General features: G+C 43.0%; 1 protein-coding gene across 1 annotated transcript in view; it reads right to left on the minus strand.

Moving 5' to 3' along the window:
- Positions 1-793: 793 nt before the first annotated feature.
- TPH2 (tryptophan hydroxylase 2) overlaps positions 794-27,636 on the minus strand; it is a 260,084-nt gene continuing 233,241 nt past the window's right edge. Inside the window, exons 10-12 of the mRNA XM_078649202.1 lie at positions 9,257-9,352; positions 2,102-2,235; positions 794-1,567 (exon numbers count right to left, since the gene is read on the minus strand). Coding sequence (XP_078505328.1) covers positions 1,393-1,567; positions 2,102-2,235; positions 9,257-9,352 — 405 coding nt within the window. The 3' untranslated portion in view covers positions 794-1,392. The remainder of the gene's footprint in view (positions 1,568-2,101; positions 2,236-9,256; positions 9,353-27,636) is intronic.

The following is a 27,636-nucleotide window of genomic DNA, read 5'->3' on the forward strand; positions in this document are numbered from 1 at the left end:
GGAAATTTTGATAACTATACCATAATATGAGATATGACATGAGGAAGACTAATACCAGGACCTTGCTCTATTGGGAATTAAGCCCTGATAAAGTTTGCATAGAACAAAACTCATCGGCTACAGAGATCCTATACGGAAATTCATCCATCAAGAAAGGATAATTAATCATGAAAGCTGTGGATTGTTGGGACATTTTTTGAAGACTGTATTATAGAAACATGATGCGATGTTTTCCTCATTCACTATAACTGAATACATAGGTACAATATCGCAAGAGTGCTGGATCAGATTATACACAGTATTTGAAGAAAGTCTCTTTATTCATAAGGGGAATGCGTAATGGCTGCTTTCCCAGTCTGAATGCACATAACATATACTCAGATGAGTGATTTTGGTAAAAGTGAAAAGAGCGGCTTCGATTTATAGGACCTCTGCCCTTCATAGTAAATCAATCATCCTACTTAGAACTACACAATGGCTGATTGCCTATTTGTAAAGTAGCTGTTGATAACTTCCATTTCAAGCCTACCCAATTATATAGGTATGCATGACTTTCCAACTTGTTTCCTCTATAAGGAACGAACCGGCACTCGAGAATCACTTAACTCAGTGTAATGTATTACAGCTACGCATTTCGTCGTAATACATTTTTCTCAATTAAGTGATCCAGAAGTGACGGTTTGTTCCTTATTAGAGCAAGTGAGTTGTGGAGTCATAAAGATACTGGGGCTGCACTCATAACCCGGCACCGGATGGATGTGACCAATATATTGCTCCACTTGGAATGAGTGGGACATATATATATATATAGATAGAAATTTATATTATATTCCCTTAGTTGAAACAGAACTAAACTTCTGTTAATACATATCACCTTATATCACTATGGCTTGGAACACTCATGGACACACACTATTAACATTGTTAAGTGTGGGAACAGGCCTTTGCTCAAGAGAGTGGGTCATTGTGCAAACCTTCCAGAAACAATGGTGATACATTCCATATTCTTAATGGCCCATTGTGGAGAATTCTAATTACCATACGAAGACAAGCACTATTGCTAACCATATTTATAAAACATGGCAATGTTTTCATGTTGACAGTTTTCTCAGAAATATTTTTGGATTTCATAAGTTTAATTAGCTGAATTTTTTTCTAAGAATTAATCTCTGTTTGTTTTTTTAGCTAGAAACAGAGGACAGTTTGGGAGGAATGCAAACTGCACATTCACCATAAGGACAGCTTATTGATGTCACACACATTAGACAGGACTTCACAAATTATTTATGCAACTGTAAAGAGAGAAGTAATATATATTTCCGCAAAGGATATAAGTCTTAGACATAATTCCATCTGAGATGTGAGGAAGATGACAGACTGTATCACTTAACATCAAATTCCCAAATACCGATTCATTTTGCTAAGTGCATCAGATACTGTGTTGAGATCACTCCTTAGGTCTTGAACAACATTTTCAATGCTCCGGGTGTCCTTCAAAATGTCAATGCTCTGCGTATAAGGGTTGAAGTGCACAGAGAAAGGGCGATTGATGGATTTTGCAAAGTCTCTGAAATGTATAAAAATATTGTTAAAATGAATACTTCTTTACTACTTGCTTAGAATTACATAAACATGGTATTATTATTAGACAATAGAGTGACTTCCAATCAACTGTGGATGATACAGACCTTCTGCTCCAACATTCCAATGTTTGTCTTTTTGTTTCTCCCTGCTTATTTTAGAACAATCTATCATTAGTGGGTGGACTGCTCTCATAGTTTAATAGCCTTTCTGCCTTGGTCTATACTGGTTGCTAAAGTCCCTCTCCCTCGTTCTAGGCCTGTACCTGCAACACATGCCGATTACTCAAGTTAAGAACTTTAACAATTGTTATAGCCCGCAGCAGCGAGGTATAATGTGTTGTTGTTGCTATATTATTATTAACCTCTTTGCCGCGGTGCAAATTCCGCCACTGTGCGGTGTAATTTGACGCGTGCGCAGAACGGACAGGCCCCTGGCCATTCGGCGCACACACCCCACCCCCGGCCGTCTGACGCATCGAAGAGGTTATTAATATTAATATTATTATTAAGATACAGACCTCATTTTTTCCTTGGCGTCTTCAAAACTTTCTGACACAAAATAAGATTCTTGGAAGGTGGTGATGAGACATTCTTGCAAACATGTCGTTTTCGGATCAAACATTTGTATATTGGCCTTATCAGACAGAGCGTGCTAGAAAATATAAATATATCAAAAATTAGTTGTGAAAATATATGAAAGGAGTTTACATAGGGCTTTTGTCATAAATGTCATAACCAAACATATCTCATTTGCACTGGCCACTTACTGATATGACAGAACAGGAACTCTATAACAGTGACATTTTTCACAGAGATGTTTTTAGTGACATCAAATAGTCAATGAAAGCAAACGTTTGATTTGTCTATGATCTCAGCCAGAATGCTGAGTCGATGAACATCTCTGTTTTTGACTATTTAGCAGTTTATATGATATATGGCCCTCAAAACCTCTACCCCACTTCCAACATGTGCACATGGGCAGAGGAGTAATTGGGGTGCTGTACATATTATGCTTCCAAAATAAAATAAAATAAACCTTGGTCTCTTGTGACTCACCTCTACCACCCTTAGTGCCTTTCCTCCCCCTCCACAGTTGAAGCTCTGATCTGTGCTCCCCAGCACTGCACCGACAGACTCGCAGGGTGCCCTGTCAGAACACCCTGGAATTCCTCCACAACGTATAAACAGTGGGAAAAAACATTTGTTGGTCACCCTAGCAACATCATAGCAGTGAACAACTAGGTTTAGAATCCGGGTATTCATGCTAAAGGCTTCGCAAGGAAGCTATACATAAATAATCGATGATATACCTTAATTAATAATGTGCCAAATACAGTTCAATAAATGTAAACATTTAAGATAGATGCGTTGGTAGACATTAACAGCCTGATTCATCAATCTCCCGTTTTGCGAGCCCCTAATAGCGATTCATAAGGAATCGCTATTAAGGACTTGCAAAACGGGATTCATGTAGGAATTGCTAAATAAATAGCGATTCCTACACAATCCTTATTTGCGAGTAGCAAATTGCTAATCGCAAATAAGGAATAACTCCCCATGCATTCCTATGGGCCAAAGGCCCATAGAAATGCATGGGGAGTTATTCCTTATTTGCGATTAGCAATTTGCTACTCGCAAATAAGATAGCGATTTAAAGGGTGCCAGGGGTGTCCAAAGGACACCCTGTAGCACCCCTTAAATGCAAATTGAAACAGATGTTGCGCACACACATGTCCAAAGGACATGTGTGTGTGCAACATGCAACTTAGAAAAATGCTTTTAAAAGCATTTTTCTAAGTTTTCGCTATTTATCACGAGGTTTGACCTCGCGGTAAATAGCGGGCCGAAATTGCGAATTCGCAATTTTTAAATGGATGATGAATTGCATTTAAGGAATCTCAAATAGAGATTCCTTAAATGTAAATCCTCGCAAAATAGCGAAATCGCTATTACCGATTTTTGCATTTGGGATGATGAATCCCAAATGCAAAAATAGCGCTCGCAAAGGGCCAGATTCTCAGAATCTGGCCCTTTGCGAGCCGATTTCGGCTTGATGAATCAGGCTGTTAGAGTAATATGACAATACTGCGAAAAATGCAAGCAAACCTTCCTTGACAGTATTCTTAAGTGAAACAGTATGAAAACCTACAGTAAATCATGGCATTTTCTTAAGACATGAGGGACCAAAACAGAGTCAAGGACCTGGGACAGGGGAATAAGTGCGCTCCACTGTGATGACTCAGCTTTTGTGTGTTTCAAGTTATTTTGAATCCTGAATTTCCATTATCTTCTTAGCTCACTTTGCGGCTTAAAAGTTTACTTATCCATCAAGCATCTAGGTCACTAAACTCTGGTTTTCAGGGGATTATGGAAATTTAAAATATACATACAAATTCAGCCATTCATGCAATGTTTCACTGTTAGCCTCTTTGCCACATAAATATAGAATGAGCATGGGGAGCAAGTGTAGTGGCAAAAATACACCAACGTTGGCAGTTAAGTCAATTTTAGAAATTTAAGGAACACAGGCTGACTAGAGACGCATATTGGTCCTTCCTTATCTAGTGTACGGTTCTATTTCTCAATGGCCAATTAACGAAAGTAGAAACTTAAAATTGCATTGATCTTAATCACAGAAACTAAGGCCCAAATGCATCAAAGGAAAAACCGGTCGCAAACAGGCAGATTCTCAGAATCTGCCCCTTTGCAACCGGTATTTTTGCATTTGGGATGCATCATCCCAAATGCAAAAATCGCAATTTAAGGATTCGCAAAATTGCGATTACTTTAATTGCATTGCATTTAAGGAATCGCTATTTGCAGTTCCTTAAATGCAACGCAAAAAGTAAAACAAATTGTGATGTTATAATTGAGAATCGCAATTTACCGAGATATGAAAGGTGATGGAAAATTGCAATTTGTTTGAAAAATGCACCAAAGTGCATTTTTCAAAGTCTCATGTTACACACATACATGCCCTTGGGGCATGTGTGTGTGCAACATGGGTGTACATCACAATTTATGGGGTGCAACAGGGTGTTCTTTTGGCACCCTTGCACCCTTGAAATTGCATGTGCAATTTGCGAGTACCTAATGGGTACTCACAAATTGCGCATGCAATTCCCATTCATTCCTATGGGCCTGAATGGGAAGCCATTCCTTAATTGCGACTCGCAATTAAGGAATGTGTAGAAATCGCTATTTTTTTAGCGATTCCTACATGCATAGGCTTTTGCGATTCCTTAATAATAGCAATTAAGGAATCGCAAAGGCCAACATTGATGCATTTGGGGGTAAATCTACAAAAAGAAGCTATGTTAGGTCTAACTGCAAAATATAGACAAACATATTCAATTGTGCATGTAGTGTAACAACAAACACACCGAACAGTGGTGTAGCTTATTTCTGTAACATGGAAACCACCATAGCCACAAATCACCTGTTAAAGGAGAATGGAAGTTGGTATTAAATATGTCAGCAGACCACAATCTCTGTGATTGCTTTTCAATAAAGTATTTTTTTAGATTCAACCTGTTTTTAGTAAAGGAAAACTGGATGCATTAAAAAAAAATAAACAGTTAAGGGCCACTGCTGTTCCTTGGAGACGCCTTCCTTTTTGCGAATCGATCACCACTACTTGCAGTTGGTAAAATATGAATGTTTTGGGATGGCAGTTCAGTCGCAGAACATTAGTACATACCATTCCGATTCAGAAACACACCCCTGCTAAATATTGATTCGCTATTTAGGAACTGATGTACATGTAGGCGGATCAGCTCTCGCATTCACTTTTGCGATGGTCTACCCGCCCTCCGACATGGCAGTCCGCACGCTGTATTTAGACATTGGTAGGTGCATCAGCGAAAGACCACCACAATTCTGCCACATCCGCTAAGAGTCTTCATCCACGTCAGCAGTGCCACAGGCAGAAACAGTTGGCGGTAAAAGTCCAGCGAGGAGTCCCGCCAACCTTATTACGATGTGTCTTTCTATCGAGGCAACTATGGCAGGAAGCCATCTCACTCTGTGTTGGCAGAATTTAAGGAAATGAGGTAAAAACGTAACCTTTTCCTACTTCCCTCATCCAGTTCTGTCTCCTACACCACTGTGCAGGTCCCTCCTTTGCTGCCCCGACTCAACCACGATGCCAAACTACTTTGTTGTCGCCGAGAGCTAAGGTAAGCTACTTGTACAACTGTCCTACAATGTATCATGTGTTGACAATTGCTGTAGTCTCGTGTCTGTCTGTGTTGCTTTTACATGCTGCTCGAATTCTTCTAGGTTGGGAACGTCTTTTAATGTTTTAAATATTTGGATTTGTTAAGTAAGTTGCGCTCTGGAAATTCCAATGTCAATGTGAATTTGAATTTGATTGTGGTAGTACAGATAGTCACCTACCAGTCTATTCTGCTTTTTGAGACTATAGATCGACGCGCAGGACAAGCTGGTTGATGATTGGTCATGGAGGTCTCCAATCAGCACGCCGGTTGGACGTAGGCAGCAGAAGGGGCAACTGCCGTGTCTACTTAATGTGAAGCATAGCTCGTCTGTGCCGGTAATGCTGCTCGAATTCTTCTAGGTTGGGAAATGTTTTTAATATTTGGGTTTTTTAACTAAGTTGCAATCTGGGAATTCCAATGTCAGTGTGAATTTAATTATGGTAGTACAGATAGGCACCTAACGGTCTATTCTGCTTGGCAAGACTGTAGCTCGCTGCGCATGATGAGCTGGTTGCCGATAGATCAACGCGAAGCATGGTGCGTTCGCCCAGCGCGTGCACCGTAGGCGCACCCTAAGGCAAGTCCGTCTGCGTCAGTCCACATCAGCCGGGGCCAGCCACCATGCCCCTTTTATTGTCTATTCTAGGAATTACTTATTGGATTACAACCAAGCTAGGCCAGTCATTACTCCTTCTCGCATAAGGACATTAAATGAATTAGGGGTTCTGGCAACCCCCAAGATGCGGCCCTCACTATATGCCACCATATTACTATTCAACAGCCCACTAGAACTAATAGCCCCAAACCTAATACACTCAGGCTAAATCAAACCGAATAACTGGTTGCCTACTTGAACACTCGCTTCTTACCAAAACACCTGGACAACATTTTTGACCTCCAGGACTCTCAGTCTCCGAACATACTGTTTTGTAACAGAAACATGGCTGACAGGAGTCTACTCCAGATATACTCTTGGCTCTTCCTAACCATTATTACATATTACAACCTAATAGACCAACAGGAAAGAAGGGATGAGGCGTTGCAACAATCATAAAGAAAGAACTTTGATTTACTAAGATGTCCTCACTAGACCTTCCCTCGATGGAGAATTTAGTAATTCACCTTGAGTCATCAACCGCAACCTTAACGTGTGTACTGCTATACAGTCCAACAAACTACATGCAGGAGTTCTCCCAGGTCCTTGCAGAATCTATGGCTCCCTTAATTATAGATCTCCCCATTGTCCTACTTAAAGGAGACCTAAACTACTGGGCTTATGAGAAAAAACGCAGACGGCAAGAACATAGAAGTTACAAATCACCATTTAAGATTGTTTATGTGCAGAAAGAGACACCTTCCTGCACATAAACAATAATTTCTCCCAACACAGGCAGCCTTGCAATATGGTGCAAAGGTCCCTGCGTTGGTGGTCTGCATCTGAAATTAGCGCAGGGGGGAACACAGGCTGCACCGTATTGTTGTACATACGGTGCAGCCCTCCATTTCAGAAGTGGTATATTGCGGAGTTAAGCTAAGAACTCTAACGCCACATTCTGTCACTTCTTTGTAAGTATGCCCCAATGTGTTTAAATGGGTGTGGGATTTTCTTGTGCTGTGTTCTCACTGCATTGATGCTTGTGTGCTGCATAAATACTTTATATTTTGCCTCTATGTTAGTCCTGATTCCTTTTGTAACAAGCTACCAGAGGGTTAAGCAAAGGTTTAGTGATCCTTCACCCTGACAATGATTGTGGTTGTTGTTTGAGAAGGGTCTACACCTCTCCTCAATCAAAAACCCAATTTCTAACACATCTATTGACATTGTGTGAATGAAAATCGCCCCCTAGTTTTATATAGGCGGCAGACACCTTTAATATTAGGATTGGTCTTTTAAGAATTCTACCGAAGGGAAAAGATTGTGTAAACTGTGCTCACTGAATTCCATAACTGCAATTTGTTTAGTACTTCGGCTGAACACTGTTTTTGTGGCAGGTCTGGCAGCAGGTTTAAGCTGTGATGTCTGTTTGATTCTTTGGGGAAAAAATTACATGCTGGAAATGTCATGTGTATAGATTTTAGATCGGAAGTGGGTGAACGGTGCATTCGAAAAAATAAATATATATGCCTTGAAATTGTTTGGTATATTGAAGGTCATGTCGAGTCTATGCTATTGTCACAGATGAAATATCAGTTAAAGATACTTTCCCCCATGGCCAGTTAGACATTAGATACTGAATTCTGTTCACGGATGGATAAATATAAATTAGTCATCTCTTCATTAGTCGAAAAAAACACAGCCATATTTGACCTGGAATCTAGAACATTAAGTCAGTCCCATGTTTTTAGTGTTAAGGATAAATGCTTTACCTTTGAGGTCTGTTACAAGTGCATGGGAAACATTTCTTTTTACAGACAGAATTGGTGAACTTTGCAGTGGTGGTGTGCAAAAATGCGATCATGGTATTTTGTTTTTTTGCCAAGCTTTACACTTTATACATCCACAATTTTTTCAACCTCTTCTCCTGACATCTGCCATATCTTCTGCAGAAAGGCTCACTTATTTATTATTTGACCTCAAAATAAATTTAAATTAAATTATACGTTTTAAAATGTCTACATTTTCGAAAGGTCTTTTAATTTGTATACTTCTTTTAGTACTGCGACTGTATTAATATACTCACTCTGTATAATGCTTTTATAAATGGACCTCTGTTGAGGTCCAAATCAATAAAATAAATATATGTATATATGTATTTATTTATTTATTTATGCATGTATGTATTTGTTTATTTGTGTACGTATATACTTATTTATTTATATACCCATGAATAACAACCTCTCCCCTCATGAACTGCACCACCTAACTGACTGAGATCTTATAAAGTGCACTATTGCCGAGGCGTCTTGGCGCTGAGGTGACTGTACACCGAAGCTGACGCTAGTTGTACTCGAACTTAGGGAAAGAGCCATGTCTTTATCAATTATGAAGGTTATCCCTAACCACCACAATCTCTTCAGATGTCCAAGACCGGCCACTTTCCACTTGCACAAAAATGTAGGCAGGTGCACAGTCCAGAGAGAACTTCCTCTTTCATCATAATGTTACCACATGTACAAGGAGGAGGTCATGATGACTTCCGAGCCTTTCGTCCAGATAACTATAAGTGATCCCTTGTCTCTCCTGTCATCAACCATTTGGATGATCCACTGTTTGTTCCCTGCTTTCACTACCTTCGAATGTGCATTAAAGCTGTTGAAAAATAGCATACAGGATTTCATGTATGTGTGACTCGATTAATTGAAAGCGAGTTGATTACACTGAAAATGAAAACCACATGCAATAACCCACAGCATAAACAATTAAGCAATAACCTAAAAAAAAGCAGATTAACAATAGGTAGCCAATGGGTTGATAAGACCTGTATAGGAAGTCACAACCACTTTGTAAAATACCTTCAATTCTCCAATGGAAGACAGAAGTCCTGCTCCGTATACTCGCAGCTGCCCTTCTTGTTTGCACAGGCCAAATTCAATGGTAAAGAAATAGCACTGAAAAAATATGTAATAGAGTGTTACATACGTTCAGACTGTGGCAAAAATCTATTTCTTCTTCCAATCAATTAAGCATTACAAAGAATAAGCGTGTCAATAAATTATAATCCTCAATTTTGTTTTGAGGAGACAAATCATATCTGCAAAAACTTTGGAAGACATGGATAATTCCTCCCTCCACACAATTGTTCACTCCAGTTGTGCAAACGTCCAGTTTATACATTTCCGGTCCAGGGAAGACATGGCTTGGCAGTTCGGGCTGGACTGTTCCCATGAGGCACAGGGTCAGACTGATTTGCATATAGCCATGTCTGAACTGGTGTGGCTGAGTGAACTAAAGAATGGTGATGGATTAAACCCAGATCAGTTGACTGGGGGTGAGTGTTTGATTTGTTCCAACGCTCCGTCCATCATCCCCTTTTGTATCGCTTTGTTCGCCCTAAGTGTGGCAGGGTATGCTCAGACGTGAGTCTCTTGTTCACTTGGCCACTGGATTCAAGATAGCCTGGCTGATGAGGATTATGAATCCGAAACCGGTCCCAGGATGCTTGTTTCCGGTCCAGGAAAGACATGGCTTGGCAGTTCGGGCTGGACTGTTCCCATGAGGCACTGGGTCAGACTGATTTGCATATAGCCATGTCTGAACTGGGGTGGCTGAGTGAACTAAAGAATGGTGATGGATTAAACCCAGATCAGTTGACTGGGGGTGAGTGTTTGATTTGTTCAAACGCTCCGTCCATCATCCCCTTTTGTATCAGTTAGCTTTGGCACTTGGTGGCAAAATGCATTTATATATTTAGGTTTTTTGTGCTGAAAGCCACATTTCTAGAATCTCCGAACTTCATGAGGGAGGTGGGAAAATAAAGGTAGCAAGAAGCAATCCAAAGGTTGATGGCATAGAATAGTCCTCAGCCTATGGTGATGATGGTGGGCACCTTGAGGTACAATATCTAATGGTTGAGTGAGTAGCTGGTTCAGGATACAAATTGTCAATTCTTTATGGGCCTATTCACAAAGGCATTCGAGTATTTAGACAGTACTCTGTTATATGCTCCTAAAGGGCTTCATGAATTGTCCCCAAAATATCTAAAATGTTAATAAAATGGACTATTCGTGGAATATTTAATACGATTCTTGCAAATAGAAAGGGTTGTGGCCTCTTTGAACTTTTGCCAATAGGGAGTTTGCCATTTCTGTGCCAATTCACAAATACATGCATGAGTGTGTAAAAGAGTACTCCCGTAAAATTACTTCCTTAACTCATAAATGCTTTTTTGAATTGCCACTTTAGTTTGTTTAGCCCTTTGTTTTCAGCCAGATATTGGCATTACAAATTTGCAACAAATCAACCTTCTTGACACTTGTATGTTTAGAGAGCTGGGTAATACCAGAATTCCAAATTCACAAGCAAGCTTCCTAGGTCACACCCCCTTACTTGTGCAACATGACAGCATTTGAACATTCTTTGAAACCAATCAAGAATTCAAATACCATTTAGTATCCCATTACGAAAAACATGTAAACCTCTCTGTCTGAATGTAGATTTTTTTCTAATCACAAACATCCCCAGTAACAAGCATGTAAAGCTGTGATAGACGTAGGATTTCAGGCAAACTTCAGAGAATGTCATGCCTATTCCCAAGAGTTTCTGTGTGGAATTCTCTATTGCAGAAGGAGGAGTGAATTTTTCTGGGCAAATGCTCATGTTTATTTTGTTTTTCCACTGCAGGGAAAACATTTTCTCCGTACAAAAATCTATTCCTCTACAGCCCAGAAAATGTGGGGGTGATCTATACCTTTGCCCAGCCTGAAAGTGTAGTAAATCTCAGGCCATTTCCAGGGTGGGAAGAGGTCAGAGAGAGTCAGGGAATGCCCACTAACATACTTGCATATGGGCGTTTCTAAACTTCCAAGTCAAGCCTCCACGCCTTGCAATATTCATTTACCACTCCTTGAGTGTGATAGACTACTCTAGATTTCTCTACACTTGCAAAACATTTCATGTGCTCCAGACAAATACGAAAATGCATTTTCGGGCAAAAACATAGGTTTAATGTCCAAATTAACTTTGATGATCAGTGCCCTAGGAGTACACCTCCTTGCCTTTGCATGAGCTCTCTGGTAATGTAGCTATTAAACTACTTAAAAGTTGAAATGGGCAGTAAGTCCAATTGAGCAGTAACCACCCTTGGCTCAACTGCAGCAGAAAGCAGTGACTCTAAGCACATTTACATTTTTGATTATTTCATTGTTGCCAACCAAAAAACCTAGCTGACAGCACAACAAAGGCAATGAACAGATTCTCCTGAGCCCAGGATTTTATTAACTGTCTTCTGCTCCAAGAATATCCAGATAGCCAAGAGACAAAAACATAAACTGGTCATGGCCAGCGCTTCATACTACATCGATGACTACAGCCATGACCGTTTGTGATGCTAGACATGCTCCTTGAGCTGGCAGCCTTCTTCTCGCGGCACCAGCCAAAGCGAACAGGACTCTTGGCGCTGGACTTGAGAAGGTAACTCATCTGCTGAACTAGCCTGGTCCCTGTATCCGACCTGCACTCCACCATGTTCAGCCTAACTTGCGGCACTCCCCTGGTTTAGGGGGACCAGATAACCACGAGTGGCGCTTTATGCTTCTTGGCACTATTTTCATCTAAAACGTTAAAAATGTAATCCTATGGTTCTACTAATTGGATTTTTGACATGTTGGTGTCATTTTATTTATTAAAATGTACTCTGTTTTTCTAAATTGGTGTGGGATTTTTCTTGTGTTTTTTCACTTTATTACTGTTTGTGTGCCACATAAACACATCACATATAGACTTTAAGTTAAGCCTAACTGCTTTTGTTCCGAGCTACTAGAGGGTTAAGCACAGTTTCATTCAGTGATTTTAGTGGTTCACCCTGTCAAGGATTGTGTTTATTATATGACTGAGGCTTCCATCCCTCTCAACTAATAACCCATCTTGTCTTCCCAGCTTGAAGGGGTGTGAGTGTCAAGTACATGTTTACAATTTGGCGATGTTCCCATTCCATCATTGTTTCTCATTTTTCACACATATCTATGTTTCTAGTAACAGGTCTGGGTGTAGCCTGCATCCAGTGTCTCTGATTATTCCCCTCCTCCTTTATTGCCCTGTTTCCCCCATTCCTGGCATCCCAGTGCTCTTCTCTGTCTCTGAGTACTCAGACTACTGGGCTTCAGAGAGGCATCATGACTAGCAGCTCATATCCATACACTGCCATACCTGGTGCTGACCTATTCTCTACTCATTTATCTATCCGGGGCACAGAGGTAGTGGGCAGGGTATATGCAGCATTTCCTCGCCCATCCCCCGCTAGGACTGCCAACTCACACCAGGCACATTTATCTGACAATGGTAGGGAAGTAAAAAAAAGGCGAAGATTGTCAATGGGCAGGGAAATACAGGGTTCAGTTCTCCAGTAGCCCCTCACAGAGGCTTAATTCATACTACTGTGCCACCTGCGTTCCACCAGTAGTCTTTGTGCCAGAATGTAGAGAGGCATGCTGAACTACAATAAACAGATATATCACAGATCCCCCTTAAAGATGTTTCCCTGCCTAATTTACTTTCAGCAGGCTTCTGAACAAAGTTCAGAGGAAGGGGCAGAAAGAAGACACAGTGTTTTATTTTGAGTTTACTCCATCAAAACGTGACGGATATCCCAGCCGCCATGTTACAAGTGCCATAGGCTAAAACAAGGGCAGGACTGGGAATCCAAAGCAGCTCTGGCAATTTTGACAGACCCACCCCCCCTCCAACCTCCCAGGGTGGGTGTTTGGGGTTGTGGGGCAGTATGAAGGACTGATGCATTTGTTACGGAGGGCCGATATGCTGCACGGGTGTAAAACTGGGCCCCCGTAACACCAGCCCCCACTGCTGCAACAAAGGCCCCCACCCTTCCAGCCTCCCGGGCAAACGCCAGATGCCCGCTATGGCCAGTCCAGCCCTGGCTATAAAGCACTTGTACTACAGAGGACGGAACATCCGTCACATTTTAAATAATGGCCAAAATACCATGCAGCTGATTCAGACTTGTATTTGCATCTATTATACTGCCACCTCTTGATCTTTAGGAAGACTAATTTGGCCCAAATATTGGATTGTTCTTTAGCTGCTATTCAAAATGATAAAGAATTATTTCTTTTCTGTCACTACAAACCAAGCTACTCGTTAACCTTTCTGTGATCTTGATTCTAAGTGTCACATGCGTATTTACCATACGATCCTATAAAAGATAACCTACAAATTTCACATGTCTATAGTTTTTTTGGTGCTTCTTATTTTTCACGAATAAAACGAAATTCGTAGCGTGCACAGCATCGCATTTTGTGATGCAGTGCGCGCTACGAAATTAGTTTTATTAATTAAATTGTGTACTTACCTGCAATTATCTATATGCCGGTTTTTAGCACCCTCCACCCTACCCCTCCCCCTCCCCGCCTCCCTGCCCCACCGTAACTCCCTCCACGGGCCGTGGCTGCCTGTGCTATGGCGGAGGAGCGTCGCCCCAAAGCAGTGGGAAGAGAAACTTAGAATGATAATAACGTTGTGTTATTATATTTTAAGCTGCTTCCTGCTGCTTTGAGGGAGGGTGAGTGGGCAGGGCTGGAGCAGGGCAGGGGCAGAGAGGTGTGCCCACTCAAGTGCACAATGACTGTTTAAGCAGCCCTCTCAGGCTGCCCAAACTAGTCATGCGCACTTCCCCCTTCTCTATGCAGCCTGCACAGAGAACAAGCCCAGACCCCCATTCCCTGGTTGAGCGCCGTCAAAACAGGACACTCAAAAACAATCCCTGCTACAGTGTTGTGATTGGTATGGGGAACATGGATGCTCACCAATCACAATGCTGCATTGGTTAGTGGAGCCTGCTTACTGTTCCTTGATGTGCTCGAGGAGAGCAGGAGCAGATACACGAGAAGCGGCCGGCAGCAAGGTACGTTTTAAAAAAAAATTGTTTTATATAATGTATCCATGTGCGACCCCCGCACGATCCCCTGCAACTCCCCCCCGCACCCCCAAACGCAATCCCTTGCCCTGCCACCCGCGAATCTTGCCGGCCGCCCCTGGTAATGTTCTGTGTAAAACATGGTATTTTTCTTGTGCATCAAATGTGTTGACCTCCATAAGCCTTCAGAATGTTTTCCCTGCCTGTGCCCCATTTTTGGGACCGCAGGTGAGGCTTGTGGCAGATCCCCATTTTGTTTACATTTTTAGTCCCCTCCCCCACTCACCTAACCCTCATAGTGCAGCCAGACCTATGACATGAGTGGCGCCCTGTATGTAAACAGGTCTCCCATGTACTGTAGTTATTACATATATATCCAGGCATGAGAAAGTGAATGCCAGGGATTTTTCAGAAATATTGCCGAACTGCAATTACCCACAGCAACCCAATCCAATGCGGCTGCCCATATTCACCTCTATAAAAATAGATACTTTTTAAAGTATAAATCTCTAAAATACGGTCCTATATAATCCAGAAGCCGATCCCAGACCACAATACCTCAACATCAGGCCTGTTTCCCTGACTCACTAGCACGAAATAAGAATGATGCAAGGTGGGGATCAGAGTAGTAATGGGGCATATTTATCTTCCGACCCGGGGATGTCCATGCCAATGACACCATTTTAACGAGATCACGGTTTCTGAAAGTGGCATTTTAAGTTCAGTTTCCTTTTGTGGTGTTCAGAATCCTTATTGTTTTTCAAACAAGCGCATTGCTTAACTAAGTCATGTTCAATTAGTTAATGTTTGTAATCGTAAAAGTTCCAAGACTGATCAAAGAACGTGGAAAACTGGACGTGCATACTTCACATTCAAACTGTTATTTATCAACCTAAAGAAGGTATTGAGCTGCAGCATTTTCTCGCCTATGATACAAATGATATAAATCAGTCAATGCTGCCATCTTGTTTTTATTATGTAATGCTACAACTTCACTGGTGAACAAAGCTTGCAATTCTGTCAAAATGAACTGAGGGCCATATGGCAAAGTTGCACAGAGTAAGTCACCTTGTCATGCTGCGCGACAGGGAAAGGGCAGGAATGAGCGTTATTTTAAAGAATATGGCACATTCCTGCCTTTGCCGCGCTGGCATTGTTTTGGCTGCCTAGCACCAATGCTGGCACCCTTGCACCATAGTGCAAGGGGCCTGTGTTGTAAGGAGGATTGCTTATGTGCAGAAAGGGACAGCTTCTTGCACAAAAACAAACCCCTGAGGCATGTTCCTCTTTTTATGTGTGCTGCACAATGCGGCACTCATAGAAAGACAACCTAACGAGGAAAAATAAACAGATTTCTCCTTGTTACACTACCCCTGGGAAGGCGTATAGATTTCTCCTTGTTATAATACATCTGGAAAGGCGCAGCATTTTGGCGCATTCCCAAGTCTACCACTTTTAGTAAATCTGGGAATGTATCAAAATCCATGGGTGTTGCGTGGAAAGACCCACACAACACCCATCAAATGCATCCATAGCACAGAGTAACGCAACACAACGATTTGCTCCTCTGCATTGTGTTATTCTGAATTTATGAATCCACTCAGGGCCACGCAAGGTGGCCTTGTGTGGCATCCTAAATTGCTTTTTGGGATTGCGTCATGCATGCACCACGTTGCGTGGTGCAAGGGTGACGCAACCCCACTCATAAATAGCCCTTAATCCCTCTGTTTGTCTTTCTGGTTGTATTTGTACTTCACTTGTTCAAACCACATGCATTAGCAATACATATGATCAAAAACATGAATGCATTACCATTTACACTTTTTAGTCCCCATTTTAGGAACAATATTAGTCCTGATTTGTGAATCGAGAGCAAAAACAGGGGAGCACTTGAAGCAAATGAAATTGACACTGGGCTTTTATTGTTCCTGGATTTACCAGCCCCCTCAAGGTATCGATGTACCTAGTATTCGCACAAGTGCAAAGAAGATATTGACTCCAGCTGAGAGATTTTAATTATGCAAAATCAAGTTGTAATTCAAAAATCTTTTCCAATCAGTGTTGGACCTGGCCCTTTCAGTGGGATCATCCCGAAACTGTTTGCCTTCCACCTCTTCTTTTTCTTAACTCGTTTTTGCTGGCTTTAGGACTGTGCACACTTTACCACTGATAACTAGTGCTAAAGTGCATGTGCTCTCCCCCTTAAACATGGTAAGATTGGCTCATTCCCAATTGGTATATTTAATTTACCTCTAACTCCCTAGTAAGTTGCACTACATGTGCCCAGGGCCTGTAAATTAAATGCTACTAATGGGCCTACAACACTACTTGTGCCACCCACCTAAGTAGCCTTTAACCGTGTCTGAGGCCTGACACTGTAGGACCTGTGTGTGCAGTTTACTGCCATTTTAACCTGCCATTAAAAATAGCTTATAAAGCACTAAACACATGTGTCATCCCTAAGGTAGGCCCTACGTAGCCCATGGGGTATGGTATTGTGCAACTAAAAGGTAGGACATGTACTTTGATGTTTTTCATGTCCTGGTAGTGACAAACAGCTAAAGTCATTTTTCACTACTGTGAGGCCTACTCCTCTCATAGGCTAACATTAGACATTCCTTAAAACCTTAAAATACCTTTAAGCTGTAATTCCTGATTAGGAAGGAGAGCTGCATCATGTTTCATATCTTTAGAATGGTAATGATACATCTTCTTTACTGGTAAAATTGGATTTACATTACTATTTTAGAAATGCCACCTTTAGAAAGTGGACATTTCTCTGCTCTTACTGCTCTGTGTGCCTTTCAGCCTGTCTTTAATACACATCTAGGCACTCATCTACATACATCTGCATTCTGATGGTCCTTCCTGGGCAGGATTGGAGGAAGACGAAGACGCTCACAATCACACTTCAAAGGGTAGTTGCCTGACCCCACACAAAGGACAGATTACCCCCCGCAAATAGCCTGGCAGACAAGACTGGGTTGAAAGGGTTACTGGTGCACTTCAAAGTCACTGTTTGATATTGTCCCCACTTCAAAGGCACAGTTGGGTATAAGTACTGGGTCTCTGACCCTACCAAGACAGTACACTTCTGGACCAGTGACTACTCTGCCAGGAAGAAGAATCGCTGTGCTGCTGAATGGACTGCTACTCTGCTGGACTACTGTTTTGCTCGACTCTGCCTTGCTGTGTTCTTGCCTTGCTGAGTTGCCCTGCTGCCTGCTGTTCTCATGCCGGGGTGAGAAGGACTGGACCTGCATCACTTGAGCCCAGAGTGCCTCCAAGGGCTTACTGCCTTACCCAAAGTTCTGGAAGTTTCAGGGCCATCAAAGATTTCTTGCTGATGGACTCTGCCATCTGTGAGTCCTCCCTTGCCGTAGGTCCAGTCCTGGGCCTCAGAAGTGGGTTCTGCAGCTGTTTCTGGTCCAAAATCAACACCGTGACAACTTTGCGTTGATCTGAACCAATGCATGGCCCTTCAACCGCAACACAGGAGTTGATCTACAACATCACCTCAACGGACTGCGCAGCTCAACATCAACAAACCTTTTGTGGTGTTTTCACTGGCCTACTGTAATTGAAGTGTTGCACAAATACTTTACACACTGCTTCTTAAGTTAGGTCTGACTGCTCTGTTCAAGCTACCAGAGGGTGAGCACAGGTTGTGTATCTGACTTACCCTGACAAGGATTGTATCTCCTGCTTGGACATATACTCTGCCGACCAGAAACCTTTATCTTGGGCCCTCGGTTATTCCAGAATTACGCATTCATTGTAGAAGCAGGGCATTCAACTCTATTACAATGGGGAATTTTAAGACAGTGTGACTGTTCCTGTAGTCACAAAGAATCCCTGCATAGAGCAGTTGCTAAATACACACAAAAGGAAAGTCGTTTTTTTTTCATATCAGTGATGTCATATGAGATGTCATTAGTGATGTTAGTGACTATGTCATGAGTGATGTAATATATGAGATAATAAGCAGTGCATTGCGAGGGCCTAAGCTATAGTTAGCGCAGATAACTATGTTTGCCGAATTTCACTGGTTTTGTACAAGTGAAATCTGAGAATAAGTATAATGTCCCTGTAACCCTTGATTTTTTCAGTGAATTTATATGGTTCTTTTAATTCTATTTCCTAACTAAAACGTTCCTGTAACCTTTGATTTTTAAGTGAATTTCTAAGGTTTTTCAAATTCTATATCCTAACTATAATGTCCCTGAAGCCTTTGGTGAATTTCTATGTTTTTTTAGCTAGTAGTCGCATTTTCAGAGTGGTAGCAAAAGGGGGCAGGGTCTCCGACCAGTTCTCAGGAATCCTGCCGTGCCAGACTTACTGGAGGTACAGGAGCACTCCTGGGCCCCCAAGAACCCTCAGCATCCAAAAGGACTTCATACCCCAACCAGCAGTGCACCAAGAGGCACATTTTCACAGTGGTGGAGAAGGGGTTTGGCCTCCTAAGACTTCTCAGCAATCACAGTCTGTGGGACTTACTGGAGGTAACAGAAGGGCTTGTTGGCCCCCAAGCCAAGGGGACTTCAGCACTCAACCAGAAGTTCACCAGGAGGTGCGTTTGCAGAGTGGTGGAGATAAGGGGCATTGCCTCCAAAGTCCTCTCCGCAACTGCGCTCTGTGGGACTTACTGAAGGTAACAGGATGGCTTGCTGGCCCCTAGGGCACCCACATTGTAGAGTTGGGGACCACAGGTGGAGCCTCAAGGCCCCTGTGGTCCCTGCCGGCTCACCGCTTCCTGCAGGAGCCTGCATTGCTTTGACACAGAGGGAACTGCTAACATGCAGCTCCCTCTCTCTCAAAGCAATTGTGCTTGCTTTCAGCAACCAAGAGCATTTCAATGCTCTTGCTTGCTGAAAGTGAGCACAGTTTGCTATGGCTGGACAGGAGCGGTATAGGTCCCGCCAAGCCATAGCAATCAGCTACCTCCTAAGTGTGGGCACCTTGTGCGGGTAGCAGGACCCGGCCTTGGTTGTCCCCAATGCCATCTATCGCTCTGAGGGCCCCTTTCATTACAGAATACAGCCCAATGTGCGTGGTCCCCCACTTATTATAGATATTTGCCCCAGGGAGGTAGCAGTCCCCAGGGCTACTGAGGGGGGCCGCATGGCCTCCGCTTTTGTCAGATTTAACCCCGCGGAGGTAGCAGTCCCCGGGGCTGCATGAAGGCCACATGGGCCCCCTCATCAATATAACATTTGCCCTGGAGAGGTGGCAGTCCCCAGGCCCAGGGGGTAACCCCAGCCCAAACCCCGCATACATTAATCAATATGCCCCAGGGAGGTAGCGGTCCCCGAGGTTTTAAGGCTCCTAGGAGGGGGGCCTCCCTCCTATTGTAGACATGCTCTCAGATACAGTGTGACTCCTGGTGAAATTATTTTTTATAAATGCATTTTTTACCCTCCTTTCAATCTGTTTTCACCACTGCTGTGCTCTTCCGCTTTCCTGACAATTTCGTTTCCCGGCTCTTTCCTTCCAACTTCCCCTCACTAGCAGTGCCCCACCACCACCTATGACCTACATATGGAGGCCGCAATGCGGTTGCGCTGCAGGCGAGCCACCGATGCACCAAGGTAAGCCTGTCAGCACCCATCCATGGACAAGGCTCAGTGCTAGGAACTCTGGCTTTTCCAACCCGTGCAGCTACACTACCACAGAACTCCGAACCCTGGATCCCAGATGTATCAACAACTACTGCGGCGGCACATCTCCACACACCACCAGAGGATCATAGCACTGCCACTTCACCTGCAGCACTGAAGCAACCAACAGCACCAGAGACTCTGCAAACATGACTACATCCACCAACGAAAACGAGACCACCATGGCACTACTTCAGTGCATTTCTCAAAACACACAATCACTCAGCAGACATGCCATAGAAATCTGGGATATGATTTCATCCCTCACCCCAGACATCATCTTCCTCACAGAGACTTGGGTGAACATTACCTCCGCGCCAGACATCGCCATCCCCACCCTTGAAGGGTACAGAATATTAAAAAGGCCATAATAGTCAACTACACCATCTGCTGCACAACCTTCCACAGATGCCTCGACCCTGATAATAGAGCATTTAAACTTCAAACTCCACCCAGATGGAAAAAGCACCATTGAGGGTACCCTCACCTATAGGACCAAACCCCAGCTTCTGCAATTCCATACCTGATCTCATCACCCTGATCGCCATCAATTCTGAGCACTACATATTCCTGGGGATCTAAACTTCCACCTCATCGACCCCAGCGACACCACCACAGCTGACCTCCAAGAAAGCATGAGCAACACTGGCCTCAAGCAACTTGTCACTGGCGCTACCCACATCGCAGGAAACACACTCAACCCCATTTTCACATCCAGCGACAGAGTCAAGTGAATCCACTTCACACAGCTCACATGGACCAACCACTGCAGTGTCAACTTTACCATCTCAGGACCTACCATCACTACCACTGTTCCCCACAGCTCCACGCACAGACCACTGGAAAAAAATATCAGAAGACTCGTGGAACAACGCTCTTAACTCCTACCTCACAGACACAACATCCAATCCAGAACAGGCTGTGAAGAATATCTCTCAGTGGATCACAGAATGCACCAACATAATCCCCCCGCCAAGCCAGACAAATCCAAAGAAGCTTCCAGAAGAGCCAGCTGATTTACCGCAGAGCTGAAATCCACCAATAGCAAACTGACAGCAACTAGAAAGGAAGTGGCACACCAGCAAAGAGAAAGGAGACCATACCACTTTCAATACAGCATTCAATTAGTACCACCACCTCCTGAAAGAAACTGTGAACACAGTAGCAGACTACGTAGAAGCCAGCACAAACTGCACCAAGGAGCTCTTCATCATCATGAAGAAGTTCTCCAACACTGCAGACACCGTGAACAACATCACCATCTCCCACGAGCCATGTGACACCCTGGTGGGCTTCTTCCATGACAAGATCTGAGTCATCTACAAAAAATTCAAAACCCGCCACTGAGAGCATCAGCCAGCTCACACCCATGAACGCAAACACAAAATCCAAACACTTGCTCACCCACTGGGACCTTCTCACAACCCAAACCACAATCTACATCATGAACTCTGTGCACACTGGAGCACCCACCCCTGTCTCCACACCATGTCTTCAACCTCTGGAACAAGACGATTGGCGACAAGCTCAAGAAATACCTGAACACCTCCATCCCCTCGGCCTCCCTCCCTGAGGACAGGAAACATGCTGAAGTAAGGCCCCTCCTGAAGAAAGCATCTGCATCTGCAGAACCGAAGAACTACTGGCCCTTCTCCCTACTCCCCTTTCCAGAGAAAGTTCTTGAGACGGCAATCAACCAGTAACTCACCAATCACCTGGAGCACAACCACCTGGACCACTCTCAATCCGGATTCTGAACCAACCACAGCACCAGAAAATCCCAGATTTTAGCTACTGATGGCATCAGGGCCCTCCTGGACCACGGCGAAACAGCAGCCTTCATCCTCCTGGAGCTGTCAGCCGCCTTCGACACCATCTCCCACCACATCTTGATTAACATACTCCACCACTTGGAATAGAGGCAGATGTCTGCAAATGGATCGCCTCATATCTTATTGAAAGGATCCAGAGAATCGGTATCACACCATTAACCTCAGAACCCAAGAAGATCATCTGTGATGTCCCCCAAGGACTGTCCCCCAGCCCCACGCTCTTTGAAGCGTGCACTATCAGATAACACTGACTCACCATCATCTCCTACTCGGACAACACCCAGCTCATCTACTCGCTGTCAGAAGACCCCACTACCACCAGAGCCAGCTTCCTCAGATGTATTATGAACGTTGGCGACTGAATGAAAGACAACTGTCTCAAGCTCAACACAGACAAAACGGAGGTCCTTATTTTTGGGAACAACACCTCACCATGGAGGGACACATAGTGGTCTGCTGATCTCAGCCCATCCCCGCCCTGACAGACCAGGCCCAAAATCTCAGCATCATCTTGGACAGGAAGCCAAGACCCTCTCACAGACCCACTCAGACACTCCTGCACCCACTTACAGACAAATGCAAAGGCTCAATCACCCACTCACAGACCCTCTCAGACACTTATTTACTAACTCAGAGCCCAACTCAGACACTAATGCAGCCCCTCACAGAACCAGTCAGAGCCTTATGCACCCACTCACAAACCCACTCTGAGAGCTCGTACCAACTGACTTACCCACTCACATACCCCTCACAGACCCACTCATGCACCCACTCACCAACTCAGAGACTCATCTATCCACTCATAGATCCTCACACACCCACTTACAGACCCACTCAATCACACCCACCCATTCACAGACCAACTCAGACACACCCAGAAAACCACTCACTCACACACCCACTCCCAGATCCATACAGCCACTTACACACCGACTGTACGACTTATGGAGCCACTCACACCCCACTCTCAAAGGTTACAGGTTACAGTTAGGAAATAAAATGTTAAAAAACTTAGAAATTCACTGAAAAAAAACAAAAGCTACAGGGACGTTTTAGTTAGGGAATTACATTTAAAAAGCATAGAAATGCACTGACACAAACAAAGGTTACAGGGGTGTTGTAGTTAGGAAATAGAATTTAAAAAAATTAGAAATTAACTGAAAAACCCAAAGGTAACAGAGACATTATAGTTAGTCTCATATTTCAAAACCAGTGAAATTCAACGGTTATAGTTACTTGGCCTAGCTATAATGTATGTCCCTGCAATGCACTACTTATGACCTCACATATAGATCACACATGACATGGTCAGTGACATCACTGATGACATCTCAAACGACATTACTGATGACATCATTCACAGAACCACTCACATACTCACCCACACTACTCACATACCCATACAACCACTCACACACCCACTCACAGATCCATACAACCACTCACACACCTAGTTACACACCCCTACAACCAGTCGCACACCCACTTATAGACCCATACAACCACTTATAAACCCAGTCGCACAACTAGTCACACACCTACACAACCATTCACACACCCACAAAACTACTCATACACCCACTCACAGACCCATACAACCATACACACACCCACTTACATACCCACCGAACCACTTACATACCCACTCACATACTCACACAACCATTCACAAACCCATGCATATACCCATACAGCCACTCACTCACCCACTCATACCCATACAACCACTCATACACCCACAAAGGTACTCACACCTATCCACACACAAATACAACATTCACACAGCCATGCAGCCACTTACACACTCATGCAACACTCACACACCCACACTATCTCACACACCCATACAGCCACTCATGAAGCCACTCCCAGAACACTAGTCACAAACTCATTCACAAGCCTTATCAGCCACTAACGTACCCACTGATAGCCCTATACAGTCACTTACACACCCAATGACAGATCCATACAGCCACTCACACATCCACTCATACACCCATGCAGCCACTCAGATACCCACTCACACACTCGTACAGACAGTCAAACAGTCACTCAAATGACATATGTTAGAAGTAGTGTCACAGAAAGAATAGTAAATTAACTCATGTAGTAGCTTAGTATATATCTTTAAGTCTCATAAGCATTGACAAAACACTTACAGTCACTGAATGATGTCATCAGTGATGTCATAAGTGATGTCACCTATCATGTCATGAGTGGTGTAATATGTGAGGTCATAAGCAGTACATTGCGGGGCATAAGTTATAGTGAGCTCAGGTAAATATAGCTGCTGAATTTCTCTGGTTTTGTATGAGTGAAATCTAAGCCTTACTATAATGTCCCTGTAACCTTTGGTTTTCTCAGTGGATTTCTAAGCTTTTTTTATCCTATATCCTAAGTATAACTTCCCTGTTACCTTTGTCTTTTCAGTGAATTTGCAAGTTTTTTTTAATTCTATTTCCTAACTATAACATCCCTGTAACCTATGGATTTTTTCAGTGAATTTCTCCATTTGTTTGAAATGCTATTTCCTAACTATAACGAACCTTGTAACTTTTGGATTTTTAAGTGAATTTCTAAGTTTTTTTTAAACTTTATTTCCTGACTGTAATCCTGTAACCTTTGAGAGTAGGTGTGTGAGTGGATGTATAGATCGGTGAGTGGGTGTGTGAGTGGCTTTATGGGGCTGTGAGTGGGTGTGTTAGTTGCTGCAAGGATCAATGAATGGGTGTGAGACTGGTTTTGTAGGTGTGTGAGTGGCTGCATGGGTCAGTGAGTAAGTGTGTGAGTAGCTATTTGGGTCTGTGAATGGATGTGAAAGTGGCAGAATGGATGTGTGAGTGGGTGTCTGAGGAGTGGATGTCTGAGTGTCTGTATGAGTGTATCAATAGCTGTGTGAGTGACTGTGCCACAACAGAATCTCACCTGACCCTTTATTCAACATGAGACCAAAGCTTTGTACAAAATCTCTACACAACTGGAGTACTTTCTACTAGATAATTAGTAAGTGCTACCTTTTTGGGTAAATGTCTAGTGGACATTCTACCCTACAGCTGCATAATAGACCTACAAGAAAATGTCTCCAGTGACTTTGTGTGCGTTTTGGAAATTGGATTGTTTCTCCTGCAATCATAAGAAATTTGTGATAACATGAATCCTCGCATAGAGAAGACAAAAAGACTACAAAGAGGTAAATCTCCACCAAACAAGGGTACTTCCTCTTAACTGTATGAAGCAAGTGCTTCTTTGGTGGAGGTGTCCCCATATTCCTAGGCATCAAGAACGCAAACCCAAAATTGGTAGCAAATGCGGTGAGGGACCTCTTGTTAGCGGTCCATCATCCTGGCAAAAGGCGGGAAGACCTTGGGTGGGTGGGGCCAAACGGGTGAAGTGTCCAAGTGGTTTGCGCTTTAGCATACTCCTAGCAATGCAAAGGGAGAACCATGGGCTCTACAGTAACCAGGAGAGGCCAAGAAAGAATTCACTCATTAGTGACTACAAATTGCCTCCACTATATCAACAATACATTCACATTTACCAATATTTTCGCATTATTTTTCAATGTGTAATTGCCAAGAAAACACACTTGCTTTGCCTTCCCCAAGCCCAGGAGCCTAGGATCATTTGTCCTTTACAGAAAGGAGCTTCAACTGGGCACCTGCTATGTTTATATTTATAAGTGCTTCCCGTTGAGGATTACGTTCTGTGAAATGAGAATCAAGGCCAGAACGGAACCTCAACTGTACATTATCCAACAAGAGTCCACAGTTTTGCACAAAAAGTCTATCCAACTGGAGTAGTTTCTACTGGTTAATTAGTAAGTGCTGCCTAGTTGGGTAAATGTCTAGTGCATATTTCACACTACAGCTGCAAATTGTACGACGAGAAATAGTCTCCAGCAACCTTGTGTGCCTTTTGGCAATGTGATTGTTCCTCATGCGTCATTATCCAGAAATCTGTGATAACATAAATCCTCCTATAAGGAACACAAAAAGACTACAAAGAGGCAGTGGGGAAGCCCCCGAGGCCCCAGCCGGTCCCACATCTCCAGCGGGGGCCGGCACTGCTCCCGCATGCAGGGAGCTGCTATGTAGGCAGTTCCCTGTGTGTGGTAGCAATTCTTTCATCTGTTTCTCTGCCCACTTGACCCCTTCATAAAGCCAACAGGCCTGCTTTTTAAATGTTGTTGTTCTGACTCTTTGACAAAGTCAGTAGCTCTGTCTTACTTAAAATGACACCATTTATAGTCAACTAGTGCCAGGCCCTGCACCCAACCCCCTACTGCGCATGGCTTGTGTGCAACGGGGGGAGTTAGGTACCAGTGGGAGTTGGGCACAGGGCCTCACCAGCGAGCAACCGCAAGCCATGAATAGTCAAAGGAATGGTGTTTGTGTTACGTATGGTGATGAAATATTAATTAATGTTAAAAAAAGTAGAAATTTAGTGAAAAAAATAAAGTTTAAAGTGCAGTAATAGTTAGGTATGGTAATACCACCTTACTTTGCATTAAAAATGTTTTAGAAAAAATTGTAAAAGGACATTATAGTTAGCTGAAATGGCAGTCAAAACATACCATTTTAAATAAACAAAGTAACTATAAATCACTTCTTCATCATGCACTGCTTACGACCTCATATATATCGCTCTTGTTCCATGACATCATTGATTACATCACTGCAACATTTGAAATGCCATCATTGATGACAAAACTGTGCATGGTGAGGGTGTGAGTTATAGTTACTTTAGGGACCAAGCTATAGTTACTTGAAGTAACTATAACTTGTGAACTTCAGAGGTTTTGCTATTTTAAAATGGTATGTTTTAACTGACATTTTCCCAGAACTATAACACCCCTTTAACCTTTGATTTTTCAGTGATTTTATATAAACACATATTCACACACACAGGCACACATACATATTTACAGAACTCACTCAATATTAAGCTAAACACATTTCATTCAAAATCTCTTACCTACCACCTTTTCATGTAGTTTGTGAGAGGAGATAAAAATGGTTTGGGACACTTTATAGATATTAGATGATGTCTTTTTAGAGTTAAAAAGTTACCAACCTAAAACATTTTGTAAAACACTTTAAAACACTACTGGGAGCTCATCTAAATAACACATAATTATATAGCATGTAGCTAATATATTGGATTTCAAAGACAATCCATAAGGCTTTTCTTCAAACAAGTGATCGTTGCCCCAGATACAACGTTCAATTGGGGATTGATAGCATACTAGAGGAAAATGTAGACAGACAAAGCAGCTGGGTTGATTCCCATCCAACACCAAGCATGGAATTTGGGCTTCTTATAATGGATTTAGAAGTGTTAGTAGTTCACAATTGCCATACAAATTTGAATCTATAGTCCCTGGCATCCGTGGTAGTAAGATCATCAATAGCTCAGCAGTAAAAGGATAGACTCCCTCCCATTAGAGGGTAATGGTGAAATAAAATGAATGCAGTACTGCAGATGGAAAAATGTTTTATAACAAACAGGGCCTGATAAGTGAGTGGATGAGTCTTGGACTAGCATGGTAAACTTGATTTCTTCCAACAATAAAGGCATTTTACTGAACATGATCAAGATAGAACTCTCTGGTATGATTCAGGCATGATGGAGCAGAGTAGGTGAAACAGCAGTGACCGATCAACACACAAAGTGTCCCCTACTATGATTGGGACCCACCTATCCGCCTATGATGTATTAGAGTCCATCTTTTGAGGTGGAGACTCCACACTGGTTTCGCACTAGGGACCAGGAGCATACTTCATTAGGTTATATTCGAATAGCGGGGAGACCGCCGG

Source organism: Lissotriton helveticus, chromosome 1_1 (assembly GCF_964261635.1).
Source record: "Lissotriton helveticus chromosome 1_1, aLisHel1.1, whole genome shotgun sequence".
Lineage (NCBI taxonomy): Eukaryota > Metazoa > Chordata > Amphibia > Caudata > Salamandridae > Lissotriton > Lissotriton helveticus.